The following is a 20,893-nucleotide window of genomic DNA, read 5'->3' as shown; positions in this document are numbered from 1 at the left end:
TTGTTCCTTCTAGAATTTTGTATGCTAACATTTGTATCCTATTTGAAACTCTATGTAATTGTATCATTACAATAAAATAACATAGCTGTTTAGTTTGTTATATGATGTGGTAGAACCATAAGATTGAATGGAAACACCGCTTTGCAATTGATAAGTATCGTTAAATATATGAGATTGCATTCACCCTTATTACATGGATTTTATTGATAATACTTTACTCGGAATTGAAGGCAATTTACCCACAGACTTAAAAGGTTATTTATTAAATTAAATAGAATAAAAACAAAATTATTTAAGGAAAATATCAAAATGATTTCAATGTTTTAACGGAAAATTTAAAGGACTTTAGAATATTTAACCAGATTAATAAATATATATCTTTCAACGAATATTTCAGAAGCTTTGATCAATCAAGCAATTTCGATCTTTGAATTACTCAATAATACACGAACTCTGTTGTATTAAATATAACCTAGTCTTTATAAATTACTTTTTCAATAATGCGTATTTGTGTGTGATATATCTATACAAAAGCAAAATTATTTGAAATTCGTATAATATAGTGATCTGAAAATATTTTTTAAGGTACAAACGGTTCAGACTGTCTTATTAAAAAAATGCAATTCATCACCTCATGAATTTTTAAATATTTTATCGCTCGCCTAGACTAAGCCAATATATTCAGCTAAGTTATTACCGGAGCTAAATTCTTAATAAACTCCATTGAATAAAATGGTGATAAAACAAAGGCTCGTTTCGCCCCGAAGCGTCGAATAGAGCAAAATCGAGGAGGTAGCCTTGTGAACTATCAAAATACCCGTCTTTCATTTTCTTAGACTTATACATCGCCCTGCCATTGTTTATCTATTTATCTATCTACGCGATTTATTATATAACACTAAAATTTGTTACACACTTTTTGAAATACAAATTTACACGGATACTTAGAAATAATTTTCATTTATAATTAAAAAGAATTATGATTTGACTTATCACTATAGAAATTTTTCTTTAATGTATAAAATTAAATAAACTTAATTAAAGTATAATTATACATATGTTAATTCAGTTCATATGTGTATATGACAATCATATCGCTGAACTTTGAAGCAATAAGCCTTAAATTTAATTTAAGCATGTGAATGTAATATATATTTTTGAATAAAACACGAGTATTCCAATTTTAGTTGTTTTTATAATATTTGCTGGTACATCGAATAACAAAACAAAAATATGTTTTGAACTGGTTTTCTAAACGTAAAAATTTATAGAATTCATTCCGTTAGCAAAATGTTTTGTCAATACGAAAAGCAATTTGGTTTAAATTTTTTTTTTTCTCATAAAACCGGTTATTCGCATGTTAAAGATAAAAACGGTTGAGGTTTTATATATTTACATAACTCATGTATCACTATAATGTTTAATAGATTACTTATAACAGAAGTTTCATTAATTTAATGCGTGAATTCATCGCGTTCAAATTAATTAATATGCTAACACTGTATGTAAATGTTACTTATTCAACTTCATTAATATTATTAATGTTTATATAAAAGAATATTTACTAAGAAAATGGAGATTTAATAGTTTTCCTTTTAAAATTAAAACTAACATTTATTCGTATACTTTACTTTGAATCTTTTATTTTTTAAACAAAGAAATCAGCAATAAGATCACCTGATTGTAAATAACCAAACTTACAAACTACTGCTTACGAGGACAATGCCTAAAGGATCATCGACAACATGACAAATATCGAAGTTAGGCCTCTTTAAATTTGACTACTATCCTTCAAACAGAAACAATTCACAGACTAATTCAAAGTTGATCTTTGGCGGTAATATAACCGATAAATGGGTTAGACCTAAGTCTCATCCCACTTATCGCACCAAGAAAACAGAGCCAAGCCCTATCGACGGTATAATTTTATTATTGTAATCCGCATTACTTACATTATTATTGATTATACGTAAACGGCATTCTCGTGACTTAATAAAAAACTCTTATATTTCACTGAGCAGAACATTAATATATAATTTATTATCAATATCATATAGATTTCCTTCCACTCAGGCCACAAAAAGTTTAACTGACGCAAATTGATGGACGAGCAAAAACAAAACGGGTATTTAACACTTACGAGGGTTAACATGAAAAATGATCTCATAAACGTTTCTTACTCTTCAGAAAATACATATTATGAATGTATAATATGAAATTCTTGGGAAAGGAATATTTTATCACGAATATACGTCTTTAAGCTTATAAAAAATTTACATACATTTTGTATTTTTAAAATTTCAACTAATTTAATCGTCGTACTAATATTAATATTAATATTTATTTTAAGGCTATAATAGACATATTTTAACTTGCATAAGTATATACGAAACCAAATTAAAAATAAACACTGTAGAAATCATGACCGCGTGGAATGGTGGCAAGAATGCTAGCAGCATTTCCACGTTGAATCGCAATTTCAATTCTCTGGGCCAAAAATGAAACGAGTCTGGTTAGAAGTGAAAGCAATAAAACACTTTAAAAATTCTGTAAGTGTCAAGTCTACTTAATTACTATGCATACTACATTTTTTTTAAATGTTAAGACGATATATTGTAGGTTCCTATGTGTTAAAAGGGTGTAGCCAAGGATTTGACTCGATCCAAAGATGAATGAATGAGAAAACCCCCACTGCGCCGCCCTAAATAAATCGGATAAGCAAGATAAGTTTTTAGTACAAAAATAAAAGACAAAGAAATGATGTATCGTAGTTTGTTAGTTCTTCGCTCAAACTGATTAAAAAGTGGTAAACTAACTTCGCTGCTCCAGTCGCGTGGAATTAGCCTTCCTGTTCTCATTAGAATATCCGGGAACACAAAAATTAAAATTCTAAAAAGAACAAGAAATTGTATAATATCATTAAAATGGTCATTAGTGTATACAGTACAAATAACCATATATTTATAAGTTATTTATAGTTACAATCAAACTAATAGAACATATCTACTCCAATATTGTTGGCTACTCAGATGGGATGAGAACTGATGGAAAAGGATCAGCGTATCAAAGCTTCTTATGGCTTCTTAAACTACATCTTACAATTTTGGGCTATTGTTGAAAAAAAATGCTTTGCTTGAAAATAAAATAGTTATATTAGAATATCAACAACGCCTGAACAACACTACATTTAAAAAAAAACCGATCGTATATTCGTTAGTTCGAGTATGAGTTTCCAATACAAGTGTTACAAATAAAGAATCGGAAACAAGAAGCAGTTCTGAGCACGACCACATAGGTTTTACTTCCAAACAATCAAAACAAAACTGTAACAAGGAACGTAACTATGAAACTTATTGATTTTCAGCGACTTGAGGATGCGTGACTAGTTCCGTGTCGTTTGGCGCCTGGTACGGGAACATGTCGGTTTGTCAAATTCGACTAACGTTTTTATATTTACATATTTGTTATTGACTTAGTAAAGGAATGCGTAAATATTTTATTTGAAAGATAAATTTCAAATACAATGACGTAAGGAGAGAACAAAAAGGTATTATATTTTTTTATAATGCGTATATAAAAAAATATAACAGTTTGAATCATTCAAACTGTTATTTTTATAAAGAACTAAAGTTAAAATCATATATTATTGGTGTTACCATATAAAAATAAACATAAACATTGTATATAAAAGTAAATACTATTTTTAAATTAACCTAAAATATAGGTACTGAAAAAAAATGTTTTCAGAGAAACTACAATATTGTGTTATATTTTGAGTTAACAAAATAACAAATGGCAATTATTTAAAGTATTTTTACATCACAACAATTATAATGACAATAATAACAGAGGAATATTGTATTTAAAAAGCAAAGGAAATAAACAACGACCGTAGAATTTCAAATTAGTGTATTTATAGAACGAGGTATTCGAATTTATTGTTTACATTTGATTTACAGGTACTTAAAAATCGGTAATACTTCAAGTTTTTTTTTTTATTTTAAGTAAATTTTGATTTCGTTGTAAAATATGTGAATTACATTCATAATAGAGACATTTTATATAGTATGGACTGAGATTAAATAATAGGTATTTATTAAATATTTCAGCTGTTTTCTGTAATATTTACGATTCGATTTAGCTGTCGAGTTTTACAAAGCAAATTTAAAAGATTTACAAATAATATAAAGATTTGTATTTGAATCAACATTAAAATAAAGTTTTAATAAAATGTTTCCCCATTTTTCAATTTAAATTCAATTTGAGCCCGTTTGGAACGTATTTTCTACCGAGTATAGACAATAGTATCTATAGATAGTACTTGATGAATTGAATGATTATGTCTTCCTGACCGATTTCGTCGAAATCATAAGGGAGACCAGACAACTACGCAGGTAATATTATAGTGCCCAAGTTTGTGGGACAACAAATCCTACACAAAAAAGAGTTCAGGTACAGGTCCAATGGTTTTTCGTGCTTTCCGAGGCACGTACACCCCGTACACAATTTCAACATCCAGACTCCGGACTCCGGACTTGTTACTGAGAATTTTTCGACGGAACCCTCAATAAATTTTAATTTATCCGATTTGGAATGTGAACCCAGAACCTTGGAATATGTTGCCTTATATCTAGCCGACCATAACTTAAATCAACAATTACTTGCCGCCCATTTTTATCATTTATATATAATATTATTATAATATTATATACAAATAATCAATTAATGAATTTAATATAGAACACGTTATCATCATTTTCTCATACTTCAATTGCTAAGCTTTATTTCTCAATCTGAAAGGGATTGTACGTTCCCACATAATCATCTTAGCATTTGTTTTATGTAACGGTTGCTATCACACAAATCTTTCTTTTATTGCGTCTTAAGAACATTTATCTAGCAAATGATATTCTTTACCGAATAAAGTTTTCTGGAAGTAATTGGATATTGTTTCGAGTGAAAATATATACGTAAACTTCTTTTAAATAAAAAAACTTTGATATATCGATCGTTGGAATTGAATATTTTATATAATGGTAACATCAAATGGCTGTAGGTTTTAGTTTAATTTAAAAATAATCGAACAACAATAATGGTACATCATTATCGTCTACGATTCGCTTGTCGCTGTGGTTAAATGTTGTTTTAATCATATCGATATTTAAATATGGTTTACTAGCCGTTTGTGATGCGTTCGTGACTTGTGCAGTAACTAATTTTATATTTTTTATCAGTAGGTATATAATACTTAAGGCTTTAATGTTAATAATTCTTATGTGAACAAATAAACATGTTTATGGCTTGATTTATGTAAATAGTATATTCCATCATATTATTTTTTTATGATATAGGTAAACGGAAAGCACATGACGGTAAGCGGTCAGCACCACCCATAGACATTGGCGATGTCGGAAATAATAACTTTACCTTATATCGCCAATGTTCCGCCAACCTTGGGGACTAAGAAGTTATGCCTCTTGTGCCTGAAGTTACGCTGGCTCAGTCACCATTCATAACGAAACACAAAAATACTCAGTATTGTCCTACCATCAAGTAAAATATGTATGTAAATAGGTTGTATAATCCTTAAAAATGTCTGAGATATATTTTATTTAAAGTTACTATCATAATTTTCATATTTTCCTGAAAGCTTTTTAGGCTTAACGGCTTTATTTAATTTAATGGACATTAACTAAAGACAGATTATGACTAACGATACATCAACAGACGAGCAACAGCTGTTCGTAAACTTAAAATTTTACAAACGAATTTATAATCTTCAGTAAAAATCTATTTGATAAAATCCGTTATTAATTCATATGATTTTTCCAGGTGAGATAAAAAACTAAAAACACATAAGTCATTAAATACAACATCTATAACTAAAACATTTTATGAAACTTCTTTCGAACAAAGTCGCGGTTGTAATTTCGTTAAAAAACTAGGTTTCGTTACCATTTTATAATTTAAAATAGTACGTATAAAATATATTTTTAAAATATTGACGTAGTACTCAATCATTCTATATAAAGAGATTCATTCATTTCATGAAAGAGCTAGGTAAAATATTTTTAAAGCGACCGTAAACAGACTGCTGCTAGAAGAATTCATAACCTGGAGCTTAGTCGTCGGCAAGCAAGAAAATTCCTCGAAAAGGAAGTTTAAATTTATAGCCAGCTAATACTTTTATACATCGGTTATTGTTTGCTATATAAAAGTATTATATCCACAAACGATGTTTTAGACTAACTTTGCCTTAACCAAGGTTTTAATGCTTGTTACACCTTTAAATTTTCTAATTTAAAGGTTTTTTAATGACGTTATTTTAATGAAAATCATTTTTAAAAAGTAGACAAGTGTCAATCATTTTTAAAACAGCGGCGAATAAAACCACTTCGATTAGCAAAGTTACGCTCCACCAACCACAGGATATGCCTCAAATATACTGGCTCACTCATAATTCCAACCGAACTACAGCAGTTCCAATATATTTAATAATATTATTTTGCAGTAACATAAATGTAACCCACCCAGACGAGTGCTGCATAAAAACCAGCAATTTTTTTCTTCTTATAAATTGATTTTAAATCATCTACAGTATTATTCTCGTCAGAACTATTAATGAATAGCAATTTTTAGTAAAAAATTAAAAGTATATTTTAGAAGAAAATATGTATGTTACTAAAATTCTAGAATCCACTAAAATTTGACATAACTGGGCCACAATATCAGATCGAGATCGTTCTATTTAGATTTCTAATATCGCATTGAAATATGTTTGTATCGAACACTGAACCTTACATAACTTGAACATCTCGATACGAAATGACATTATAAACTCTACCAGCAAGGTAATCTTATACAATATTTTCAAGTATAAATAAATGTTATTGGTCCATACATAACATAAGATTAAAAAGTAGGAATAGAAATAGAATCATAATAGATTCACTGTCTAACTTCACTTGGGCACAACTTTAACACTGATAATTTTATAGTTATTGTAAAGCTATTGCTTTAGACATAGATGTTAATTAAGATAATGATTCTCAGCATCTTTTCGATACATTTGGTTTAAATTGTACCAACAATAAATTGTATGGGTGAGGAAACAAATAATATTACTTTGTAATTTACTCTAAAATGAAATCATGTTGTACACATTTTAGCGGAAGTTGAAATTTTCAGTAGACATAATTGAGTTCAATAAATCTCCTATAAAAAGTTTTGCTATATTCGACTAATGTTGCCAGCGTTCACCAGAAATTCAGATGAATTCTGTTTTATGTTTTATTTAATTCACTTTAATTATAAAATATACAATTATAATTTTACATCATTATGTCCATGTCTTTTAAGAAATCACAAGATCTCCGTGCCTCAGAAAGCACTTAAAGTTGGTCCTGTGCCTTTTCTCTGTACAGTCGTTTCATATTGCCGGATTAGAGAGAGGGAATAAAGATTAAAAAATTGCACCTAATTTTACACACACACTTTATGTCTTTAATCTCCTACGCGCCACTGACCAATATCTGTTGAGAGGAAGATGATTATTATATATTTACCCTTTGTGCCTTCGCCCGCTATAAGTAGTGTAATATGTTTTTAGCGCTACTCGTCAAAAATAAAGACATATGAAAACAACTATTATTGTTGTGTTGTAGGGGATGACACTTCGATCGGATCGATTGGATGAAGTTGAATATTGAGGCGTTATAGCGCCCCTTATAAAACAGAATCTGATTACGAAACGAAGATTGTCTTAATATTTAAGTTCATCCATTATACTTTAGACTTTTCGTTGATAGTCAGTCAATAAATTCTATTAATGTAATACGTCTTATGATTATATAAATGTTTGACACAGAATATGAAACACCAATATGAATTACAACTTTAAAATTAATTTTAGTAGCGAGTTAATACTATAGACTAACGAGATAAATGATATTTTGACATATTCATTTGTACCCGTTCACGCGGAAAGTAAATTTCACATTTCAACTAACTTTTAATCTATGTATTTCGGCTGCAAAACCGAAAGTTTATATAAATGAACCAGTGTATCACGCCCCTACAATTTTAACGCTTCGTATTTCTGTCCGTTTAGAAAATAAAGACTCCTTTCCAATAAAGGACATGGCGTTTATTCTTCGTTTTTTTTATCACAAAATTTTGATTGGTTTTTAAGATTTTTCTAATATATCAGACAGCTGACTTTGTGTCGTTTTAGAACAATTCTCTACCTAAAAACAGAGTACGGTTTTAAATTCTGCTATTTAATTTTTAGTTTGAAATTACCACACAAGGTATGACACGCTTCAGTTTTCCAGACTTAATATAATTCGTGCCATTTATCTGTTCAAAATTTTAATATTCAAATGGACTTAGATACTAATATATCCCCCTATATATGTATGAATAATATTTAATGTACTCTTAAAACCTATCTCATTGATAATAAATTGTGATTAATTCAATCATTTTTATACTGTTCGCCCAAAACATACCAAAAACTTCATTATGACGGATGAGGCAACTTCTACATTCTACTTGATAATTTAATTATTAACGGTTTTGTTGAGAAAACTCGCTTTAAGTGATATCCTGGATTATCTCACTCCCTCTGTGGATAGCTAGCATTATGCTCAATTTTAGACAAGCGGTGATCGATACGATATAGCCGGCCGTTAGGTCTCAAATTGACATTCCATTTGCTATCCGTCCCGTATAGAATAGATTTTGTGCCTCTTAACAACGAATTGGAATGCGATGTGTTAAAACTTATTTAATGACAACGTTTTATAATCTCATTATAAGATAAAGAATATTTAGTAATTAAATAGTTGAAGATGAAAGATTGACAGAAAACAATATACCTATTTTAATATAATGTATATTTTGTTACTTTAAATTTCTTAATATCTTCAAATTTTAACGACATCGCACTTAACTGTACTAAAAAAAGTTTGGTATTTTCAATATAAAAGTATCGGTAGAATTTATTGAGTTTTTATGTATTTATTTAAGATCGAATCTGAATTTAATATTTAATTTTATCATTTGGAAATGGAACAGTTTTGACTTTTTATTGTTACATGATAACGTACACAATGTACGTTGTATGTAAATGAAACAACTTTTCATCAGATGAAAATTATAGAGCAAAAACAAAAGAAAAAATATGAGGATTATTTGCGGATTCATAATACTTACAAAGTACCTACAATTTTTAAAAATGGAATCCTTGTATTTTTCACTTTCAACAAGAGAAAAGGTTTTTTATATTTCTATATGTTTAGCCACTGACGTCCTGTTTAAAAAAAAAAACGGGAACAAAGTAACAAAGAATTTTTTTCTTCAAATATGCAAACTTATAAATGTTTTCAATTTTTTTTAGTGATCATCAGATGCTATGTGTTCACCACCACCCATAAACTTTTTTTAATCACGCCTTACAACCATCTCAAATTTTAAGTTAATATGTCCGTATACCCGTAAACCGAAACACAACAGTACAAAGTATTGCTGCTTGGCGGTATAATTTCTGATGAACGAGTGAAAACTACCCAGACGGGCTGGCACAAAGTCCTTCAACCTTGTAACTAAGTAAGTAAATAAATATTTATAGTAAAATTTAATTAAAATCTTCAAACGTTAATTAAATCAATAGATCATACCTCAACGATGACGCTAGAATAGTAATAGTACTTGTATACAATAGCCTGGACATTAATTGAAAACCCTCTATTGTAGGTCGAATCCGGTATTCCAGAGCGATCATTCCTTATGCAATAGTCTGCATTCGGAAGGAAATTACAGTAACAATCATCGAATTCCTATTTACAGTCTCGACAAGGGCTCTTGTCTTACTGGCCTTTAATCAAGCAGATTAAATGTCAAACACATTCGCAATAACAATCCATTGATTTAAACCTATTACGATATATGTACACATGAAAAAATTGAGGTAGCAGGAGGGTGTAGACAATGTGGGAAAGTTGGTGGTAGGTCGTTGCGCAAGCATCATATACTCTACCGCCAAGCAGCAACACTTAGTATTGTTGTGTTACTACAAGCACAAAGGACATAACATCTTCGTTCCCAAGGTTGGTGGCACATAAGCGCTTTAAAGAGGTGGTTAAAATTCTTACGGCTAAAATTCTATAGGCAATTGGTATCAGATGGTCCATTCGCCCGTTCGCATACTTAAACTCATACTCAATTTTCTACTATTGTTACTTATATATGCAAATAAGATGTTTTTTATTAATAAACAACGATAATGCCTTCTATTCCAAATATTGTCACTAATAACTTGTTCACTGAATCTTGCTTTGTTATTATAAGCTTAAGCGATCCCTTTATTTTGAAGTAGACATAAATAAGGTAAAGATATTTCCAGTTTTTATCACTCCGAACTTTAATTAAGTTTTTGTATTTGAAGTAAGGGTGTATTACAATAACGTTGACTCGGATGATCGGCAGAAGTGCCCCAGGTGAGATTTACGGGTCTCGCTAAAATTACATTGTGAATTTTTAAAACCAATTACGTAAATAGGTAATAAGAATTATAAATTATGAATGAAGTCCTTAAAAAGTGTCCTCGAAAATCTAAAGCCGATTTCCCATTGAGCTCTAATTTTAATTTAATCATATAGTTTACATTTATTCACTATATTCTTCAGTTGTTTGTGGTAAATAGAATAATTAATTTATTAAATATGAGTAGGCTTTTATAAAGACATAGCGCCGTTTAAATTAGGGATAGAGAATCAAATCACGTATTTTAATAAATTTACTTAGTTTTTCATCCTTAAAGGTGAAACATTTTATTATAACTTACATATCTATAAAAAAGGTTAAACACTAACAGCCTGCAAATGTTCGATGGTATTCCATTACGGATTTGTGATACAGATATGTGGCAGTTACATCATCACGATATTTTCCTTCATCACCGAGCATGTCATGATTTAAAAACAAAAAATAAGCACATTAATATTCAGTGCTTGCCCGGATATGAACTCTTATTATTCGGGTAAGGTGTGCTCAGTTTTCGAACCAATGGGCAATCTTAGCTCAAACATAATATTAAGATCAAACGTAAAATGTATTTATTTGAATCTTCTTTAGGTATCTGTCTGCGAAATGTTAGATACTAAAACTTATTATTTTATTATCTCATAATAAAACGTCTGTCTCAACAACTGAAGTTCTATTAGCTAAAGCCAAGTGGCCTTTGAAATATATTAATTTAAAAACAGAGGCAAACAGAGGCTCTACCCATAAAAGTTGTATAGGATAAGTTAGACAATGACGTGTCCTCTTCTGTCGAATAAGACAAGTATTATTATAGAAAAAAATAGATCAGTATCATCTCCCTTGCGTCTTCTTAATCGCAGTTGTTTTAGGGGAAATAATCTGTGCCCAGCTGGCAAAAGTAGAAGGCATAAAAACAACGCTTAACGAAACACCACAAAGCAATGTTGATAAGTAAGGCTCTAAATCGTTCGTATCAATTTACTTTCATCCAATTCCAAGTACAAGGTAATTGAATAAAATTTAATTTGAAGTACTAAGTTCTTGAATTATACTTATTTTCGAGGTAATCAAAAAAGATTTCACGGTATTTGAAATGAATGATCGATCAACTGTTAGAGCGTCTGCTTAATAATGAAAAAAAAATTATTGATTTTTAGACAAAGCGAACTTAAGGTCACATTGAACTCAATCGATAAGAAAATATATAAAAATGATTATATTGTCAAACGTTATGAATTGGACACATCTTCGTAATAAAATTTTAAAAGGTCTACAGATACAACGCACAGTCTAAACTAGTTAGTCTAATAGGATGAAATTTGAACAGGAATTCCTTACAGAAGATAGGTTTAATGGGGGATGAAATTGTTGAATATTAATTATTAATTTTATTTTCCTAATTTAATGAAACATAGTGGCTGTAAAAAGTTACATGTAAGCTCTTTTTTGGTTGAGCATATTTTCTGTAAGATATTGTGGCAGCTTCCATAATAATAATAAATAATAAGAATAATTGCGGACATTGTTTTTGGTGTGTATTATATTGTGCAGTTTGCATTGCACATACAATCACTTGATATCATGCTCGTTCGGCTCCTCAGTGTTTAATCAATGGGAAATCCCAATGTACACAACTAGTACATGCAAAAACATTACTATTAAAATTAAACATTTTTTATATTAGTAATATATGAAAACGTATCCATTTAAATTTTTATAGTCATGTGTGCAACGATTAAGCTTATAAAGGTCAGGTCACTATGAGAGGGCTATATTCGAATGATGTGTATACCAGAAGGAGAAAATTAATTGCACGATTAACCAGACGAGTTCCGAACAAATTGTTTTACTTGTTCCAGCCCTGTGGGGATTATAACTATTTTAATGGCCGGTCAACGGTATTTTAAATAACAATTGTTTGAATGTAAAATAATTGTTTGTTTTATGGGATTAAACTTTGCTTTATTTAATCATATTAAAACAAACAAATAAGTGAGGTCCGTAGTTATATATGTTTTTTTGTATATTGAATATTAATCGTAAGAAGGCAAAGTATGTGTTTGTCAAAGTTTATCGAGCAAACTCTAATAACAATATCCCGAATGATACGCTTAGAGAAATAAAATTATTTTAGGCTATGACTAATGTGTCAAGTAACGTAACATAAGATGAACGCGTTACGATATTCCAAAATAATCGTTTGGAAAAGACTGTAAATTACACTTAATATTATGCACAGCAATAAGGCTTTAAGAGAAAAATTATCACTCAAATCGATGAAAAATTGGGGACGAACGATTGTATAGAAATTCGTCATTTTTGAAAGTAAGACATATAAAAAATATCATTCAGGCTTCTGTATAACGAATAGAGTATTTTATAACGTTTATTAAAATTCATCACCAATGAGGGTGATATTACTGTTTCTAAATAAAAATTCCAAAGGAATATTCCACCGGGTGGGCACACTGCTAGGTATTTGATTATTACGTATATCTATATTACGTACACGCTATTATGTGATCTGTTATCGTGACTAAAATATAATAGAAATATCATAAGAAACGAACTAAAACCCACACACGATTGCAAATATATATCAAGACATTTATTATTATAATATAATGGTACACAAGCGAATGCCTGAAATGTGTAATAACATAAACATACTTATGTGTAAATATTAATCTTAGCTCGAATAGAGTTTCTCGTAAAAAAAAAAACTAGTGAAACGGATCCTCACACTAATTGGAATTGGCACAGAGACGTGATATTGATTCGTACCTAGATTGTTCAAATATTCTGTAATGAATTTTACGTATATTTCGGGCACATTTTTGGGGAATCGTTATTCAAAACTGGTTCAAGATAATATAAAACTGACAACGAAGTCGTTATATTCGATAATACTAATTCTCTTATAAATTAGTAAAGTTTAATTATCTGGGGACCTCTTCGTCTTAAATATTAACTTAGGACAATAACTTATCAATTACAAAAGGCACTTTAAACGTTTCACTGCAGGGCATTAAACTTATCTCTTTATTATAAGTATTCTAAACTGTTCCATTGGCGTTAAACGTATCAGCAATCACAATATAATTTAAAAACACAATTGGAGCTCTTGAAATATCTCTTGAAGTACCCCGCTTACTATGATTTAAAACCACTATGCCATGTCGGTTTGACAAATGACCCTATCCTTAAGTTGATAAGGTTTTGAAAATACTCTAAAGAGTATTTATAAAAAAAAATAGTAGGTCTTTTAAAAGATTAAATATTGTAAGAAGCACAATTATTCCATAAGAAAAATATAAATAGGATATCATTTTTACCATGAGTTATATTGAAGAGATGAACTGTATTTATATTTTTTCGAAATTATTAAAACGTAGAAATAGGACCTAAATTATAAAAAAATCTATCGAAATCGATGTCAATATTTCTTTTGAACTTATAAATTTATCCTTTATGACCTCATTGAATTTTAATTAACTTAAATTAAAAACTTTGTAATACACGCATTTATGCAATCTATTTTTATACTAAACATCAATTAATCATCTTGAACAAGTGCAACACGAATGAAACGTACACGTAAATCACGAATATTTCAATTAAAGCAATTATATATTTATTGTATACTCACTAAGAGCGATATTCGCTTGTTTGTTTCTGTCAAGTTGGCCTCTCAACGCCCTTAACCTCCGTAGTTTCTGTTCTTGCGCCTCGACGCGCTCGCGCAGCCTTCGCAACCGCTCGCCTTCTACCGCCACCTGTTAACATCAATACAATCATACGTCAAATTCATACTCATAAAATATAAGAAGACTTAAATAGATGAAGGTGGAAAATAAATAAATTAAACTCAAAATAAAAAATAAAAAAAATTCTGACCTATTTAAACTAAATTATTTGGGTTGTATTAACAAAAAAATTAAACCGAGCGCTTGATTTTGTAAGACAATCGCTACTATGACTTGCCTCTTTTATCTTGATAATTAGGTCTATTGTAAGGAATAACAATCAAATAGTAAGATCGCAGATAAATAAGTTTTATATTTCTTGAGTAGTGTTATATACAATCAGACACATTATAAAAGGATTCATACCAACGATCCTGTGATATTAAGATGAATATAAATATTTTTGTAAAATAATTTAGTGCTTTTAAAGAAATATCCAAATTCTTACGACATTTATAAACCGAACTGACGAAACTGAATACTAAATACCTAGTGAAATATTCCGCCTGCTGTTATTCATCGCTGTTAAATTATCTTAAGATATTCTGACTTAAATACCCAAAGGTATACGAACGTCGTATCCTTCGTATTGAATATAACAGGAAGCCTATAAGGAGTGTGACAATTTCTGTGAAATTCAAATAGAGGTAAAAAAGGTTATATAATAACTAAGTGAGTTATTCAATATAAATCATTGAGATGGAATTTATAAATAAAGGTTATGAAATACGTCTTTGAATTGACATAATTTAATTATTGTATATATTTAGTTTTTGATGTTTGATTTTTGACACTTATTTTTTATTTTATAAAAAGTTGAACATGGAGTTTCGCCATGTTATTAATATTTTATATTCAAGATGGCAAAGCGATCTATTTTGGTTAAGATATTCTATATTTATCTTTACTTGTCCGTGATTGGGTCCTTATACAATGATGACAGAGAACGTTTTAACGTTTCCGAGTAATATCGGAGAGCAATGACTGAGATAAACAAAAGAAAACGACAATAATAGCCTTTATCAGATAACGCTGTACGGAATGGTGGTTGAAAGGTACGAAACATAATAAAAATATGTATCTAATAATAATAAATTGTTAACATAGACACTTTTAAACATTTTTGGAGTCTTGTTCCAAAGCGTTACAAGCCCTCAACCAGAAGTTTTACCAACTCTACGTAGTCTAGTAACGGACAGGTTATTATATAATGCATAGGTAAATTTGAAATTGTTATTACAATAGCTACAGGGCGTTCTGTGATAGCTAAACAGCTGCGTGTTTTCCTTAAGAAAATGTACAGCTGACATCAGTATATGGTATCGTTCGAATTATTATTGCAATGTCAGAATCGTTATGTTAATAATTCATACTTTCTATTTGAATGTTATTATTGTGAATTAGTCGTGTGATTATGGAAGTAAAATAGTTGAAATATGTACGTCTTAAAGTTGTTCCTTATTCTTTTTTCTCACTTGTGTGGGTAAGGATTATCGTAAGAAAATAGAAGGCAGAGAACAGTACACCCTAATATAAGCGTTTATCTGCTCATGGCTAATTACCAATGTAAGAAATATATACTTATATTACAATTGCGAAAGTAAGTATTTCTTTCTCTTTCTGTTGCACTGTGACGGCAAAACGGCTGAACCGAATTTGATGAATTTTAGTACAAAGCAAGATTAAACTCTAATTAAGGACATAGGCTACTTTTTTAATGACTAACAAATGACAACTTGTTGTAAAATAGTAAATGAGGCAGTACGCAAATAGGACCTCATAAAGTCGTTAACGTAATAAACACTTTCTCAGGTAGTACGCGTATATACGACATAATAATTACTTAACTATTGTGTTTATTATACCGCCCTTGAGGTAATAAGATTGTCAACAAAACCATAAGAGTATAACTTCCTACGCGGCCTTAGCACAAGTTTTATGTTCGGGACGGGTAGGAATATAATATATTGAATTTGACAATGATTTTGAATATTAAATTGTGTTTCAAAATTTAAACTATGTATTTTAAATTCATAGATGTACATATTTAAGTTATGTAAATAAATATATTGTATGTAATTGTAACAAATTATTAATTACGATGTACGTAATTATTATTCCATTCAAAATTAAAATTGTATCGATTGTTTTGTTAACTAAATGTTTAACACAATTAGTCAAAACAAAGTTTAGTTAATAAAACATAATTACATAATATTAATTATGTAAGTTTATTCAAAATTAAATCCTAAGGATATTTTATTTACGTTTTGGTCTTATTTATTAGGTGGGAAGAGTTTATTTTTGGAGCGATAAATATCGCATTAGGCTAACGGCCGCGGCGTCCAACTTCAGACTACGTGATTTATACTGTGGAAAATGAATATTTTCTGATCTTTCACGTTATGAATTTACTGCGCAGGACATATGTATGACACTATACATATAAGTACATTTATTTCAAGACATATATTCTTATATGACTATTATTTATAAAACATTTTTGATTTAATAATAAACATTCAAGTAAAGGAATACAACAATAATACTGTATTTCAGTGAATTTCTAAATTATCAGCTTAAAAACTTTCACATTAGCTAACATAATGTAAAACTTTAAAATGGAGGCAGTGTAAAACCTTTAAATAAGCACCAAGTTTCGAAAAGAGGCTGCATTGTAAACGAAGTTTATTCTTAGCCAGTGTTTACGAACGAACCCAAAATAGAGGTTACTTGAGGAATTACGACCAAATTTGGTAAACTTATACGTTTATTTTCAAACATTCTCTACTTTCCTTTACATAATGTATAACACAGGTAAGATATCACAATAATGTATTAATTCTTATACATTTGATAATTCTAATATCATTTGACGATTAATATACAGTATTTTATAAATCGAAGTAAACTTTAGTCTCACAGGATCTAATTGACATTTTTCAATAGTAAACATGAAACTACTATCGAAAATATATATCCGTGAAAATTCAGTGAAAACTACTACAAGCTGATTTTGTAATCAGGTTCACTTTGAAAGCAATGGGTACACTGTGCCATACAAGCATTGGTGTACATATATTAGTTATGTTTAATTAAATGTACAAAAAACCAGTACTCAGTACGAAAACTCAGTAGTTACCATTTTATTTTATACAGATTATTTTCGATACGTACATTAATTAGAAGTGAATTTTGTGTATATACTTACTTATAATTAATTGATTTTACATAATATCCCCTATATCCAAAATATCTTGTATTTTAGGTTTTTGTTGCAAGTTGTAAAAGTGGCCCTCCTGTCTTGGGGTTCAAGCGTCCTATGTGCCAAATTTAATTAAATTCAGTTCAGTGCTTTTGCAGTGAAACAGCAACAGACAGACAGAGAGAGTCACTTTCGCATTTATATATATATTAGTATAATAATATAATCATTAAGTCTGTCTATTGTTTACATAACTTAGAATAAATAATGATTGAAAATGTCATGTGTAATTTTTTATAGAAATGGATATGTTTTCTTTTTTATATGTGTGGTTTAGCTTTAATAATCTACAAGAGTAGAAGTATCTCAAGCATTTTAATATAGAAATTGTAAATAATAATTTGTACTAAATTCTAAAATGTGTCTATTGTCTAGCAAGCTTTTTAATTTCTAAAATAATGAGAAACTTGTATTTTACGGACTAATTTAATTATGTTTGTCTAACAAAAAATATATTTTACAATTCCACCAATTCCTTTCTTGAATGATGAACCGAGAAAGCCAATTAAGACGAAAAACAATTCATTTCAAAAATATGAAACGACGTGCCCATTGAATTCAAGTGAATTTATACTTTATTACTTAAACATTAAGGTAAAATATCATTCATTGTTGTTATTTTTGTTCGTAATTTAAAAGCTTCATTTATAAATTATTTAGCCTTCTTTCATCGACTGAAAAGACTCTCACACCAAGTCTTATTAAATTCTAAATGATACTACATTCATTCGCATCAAATAAGCTCGCCCGCATAACAATCCAAAGAAGTCGAAGGTTTGACAAGAAAGTAATGACATACATTGCTGAGGTTACGGTTTACGTAATTCTAAATTGTATTGATATAATTATTATAATTATTAAATAAAATCAATTTAAAGCTGTACAATTGATTTCAATTGAACATTTTGACTTAGATTTTGTATGTTTCTACGTGTTTACCTCTCATTAATCCGTCAATATTTTATTTTTATTTTTATGCGGAAGACATTTTTCCAAGGAATAAGCGCGTTTTTGTACTTAATTCGCTTTTGGTATTTTTGTACCTATTTTATTTTTAACGTAATACATTTTTTTCTAGTATAATAAATAGTCAAATAAATCTCATTGTCCTCTGTGGGGTTACAGCACTGGAAAACAGTATTAAGTACACTAGGTAAATTAAGATTTTTTTTTTGCTTTTATGGCTTCATCGGTATGATAAAAATTATGTTCATTTTAGTTAATGAAAATACCGATACGTTTTCAGAATGTTAAATAGAACCCCAAAATGCTTATGCATTTCCATTACGACACTTTTTTTCTACTACATTATATTATGAGAGTAAAAATATATTATAACTAATAAAAACTTGATTTATAAATATAACAAGACAAGCTTGTACAACTGATGGGTTTTTCTATTGTAATATTCGCGAACGTTCGATTTCTAGTTTTAATTTAAATAACAGTTTTAAACGTTCGCCATTCATTATTATTACAAAGCTTCTGAAATCCATTAAACGTTTTTTAATATTCGAACAAACAGAGAACAAAATATAATACTAAACAACAAAACAACTACGTAGATATTTTTTTTTTTAAATTCAAATAAAAGAACTGTTGTTAAACCACAGATACAAACAGTTTAAGCAGGATAGCACAGTAAACAAAACACTGCAATAGTAATCGCGGATTCGATCTATAGTCTATATAACTATATACATGTGTTTGTTTGTGTTTGTAGTTTGCATTCCTGACACAAGTTTTTCTAGTTGAGGGCGTTGTGTATAAAGCATTAATATTTTCATTAAATCATTCAGAAAGTTAATTACTTTATTTCACTATGAGCGAAAACATTTTCACCTCACAATTATAAAGTGAGGTGTATGAAAATGAGTACAACAATGTGTTCTCATTTCAAAATGGCGGAATAAAGAAATCGTATATTCATGCCAAAAAGTCGCGGTTCCCGTTTTAAATTAAACGGGAAACTTTTAAAGCATTTGCATAGTAAATCTAATAGGAATTTTAATGGAAAAATTTTATACTTTCATTCATTATTTTCATTTTTCGCTTCCATTCATTCTTGAGCGACCATTATAAAAATTTTGTGTACGAATTTTGGAATACTAAAGTAAATTAAACATAAATTTATTTATGAAGTTATATTACGATGTAAAAGTATTTTAGCTATTGTTACCTGTTCAAGAGTAATTACACTTTTACGGTATATAGATTGTACTTAATTAATTAAAGGATATTGTTTGGTGACCCTTTTTGAACAGTTTAAGGCCATTTTTAGTAACCTGTCCTGCCGCTTTCGAGTACATACCACAAACTAGCTATATTTGGCACCGCAGAGCCACGATAATTTATATTGTCGTTTCTGTGTGACTGATGAAGCTGCGGGGATAATATGTGGTATGCAATGCAGGCGAACACAGCTTAATCCCAGAGCACGTTGACCACGACACTTAAGAAGTTGCGGAATCGAGTACTGTCTCAATACTATTCAATTTCAAAATTAGACTTTATCGCTTATGAAATACGTCGAGTATTCCTCGATAATTAAGTTAAACTGGATGCTATTTAATAATATTTTGTTTATACATAACTGTAATATGTCTTAAAATAAAAAAATATCGTTTTCTTAGTCAGATTAAATTTTTTATGTGTTCATAATGTAGATATAATATATTCATATTTAAAAAAGGTTTCATTTTGTGCGTTACCGGTACGAAACGCATTAATATGCTGAGGGAACCACATGAGGCATGTAAAGTAATTTATTATTAACTCGCGGCTAGCCACCGCTTTCTCCGCATTATTGAATTCCATGTTTTATAAAATAGTCCCCGGAAAAATATATAGTATATACCCATTAGATGAGATTAAAATGTCTGTTTCGGGAACCTGTACTTTCTTATTACGAAGGAAACAAATAATTTATATTTATTATTAACGCGATGTAATTAAAAAAAATATTTGTATTTATTGAAGTGATAACTTCTTAATGCAAGGTAAACCGCATCGTTACGTAACGCGTTACGGCGCCAGTCTTTCTGGCTTCCCTTTCTCTTACGCATACGATAAATATACTTAAGAATTGTAACTTAGAATAAAATTGATTTTATACTTAATATACCTTTCCTTACATTATATGAATATATGAATATTCATAAAATTTAAACAATAACACAAGCTTTTCTCGAGTTAAACAATTACAATATTAAATAATTTAACTTAGATTAGTTTAAGTTATCATTTCTGTCGGGCGTCCCGGAACGCACACGTATTATTAATAATTTTATTAATAGTCGTTTATTAGCCAAATTTAAAATACGTTATTGGATTGCTC

The 20,893-nt window shown here is 29.3% G+C and overlaps 1 protein-coding gene across 6 annotated transcripts in view; it reads right to left on the bottom strand.

The window, feature by feature from the left end:
* The window catches only part of LOC125068642 (apoptosis-stimulating of p53 protein 1), a 237,704-nt gene that overhangs the window by 17,351 nt on the left and 199,460 nt on the right, over positions 1-20,893 (bottom strand). For all 6 annotated transcript variants that reach the window (XM_047677896.1, XM_047677899.1, XM_047677898.1 and 3 more), the window contains one exon: positions 14,195-14,321. In XM_047677896.1, coding sequence (XP_047533852.1) covers positions 14,195-14,321 — 127 coding nt within the window. The remainder of the gene's footprint in view (positions 1-14,194; positions 14,322-20,893) is intronic.

The sequence above is a fragment of the Vanessa atalanta genome, chromosome 14 (genome assembly GCF_905147765.1).
Source record: "Vanessa atalanta chromosome 14, ilVanAtal1.2, whole genome shotgun sequence".
Classification (NCBI taxonomy): Eukaryota; Metazoa; Arthropoda; class Insecta; order Lepidoptera; family Nymphalidae; genus Vanessa; species Vanessa atalanta.
Note: the sequence above shows the minus strand (reverse complement) of the source record. Positions and strands in the feature narration are given on the sequence as shown.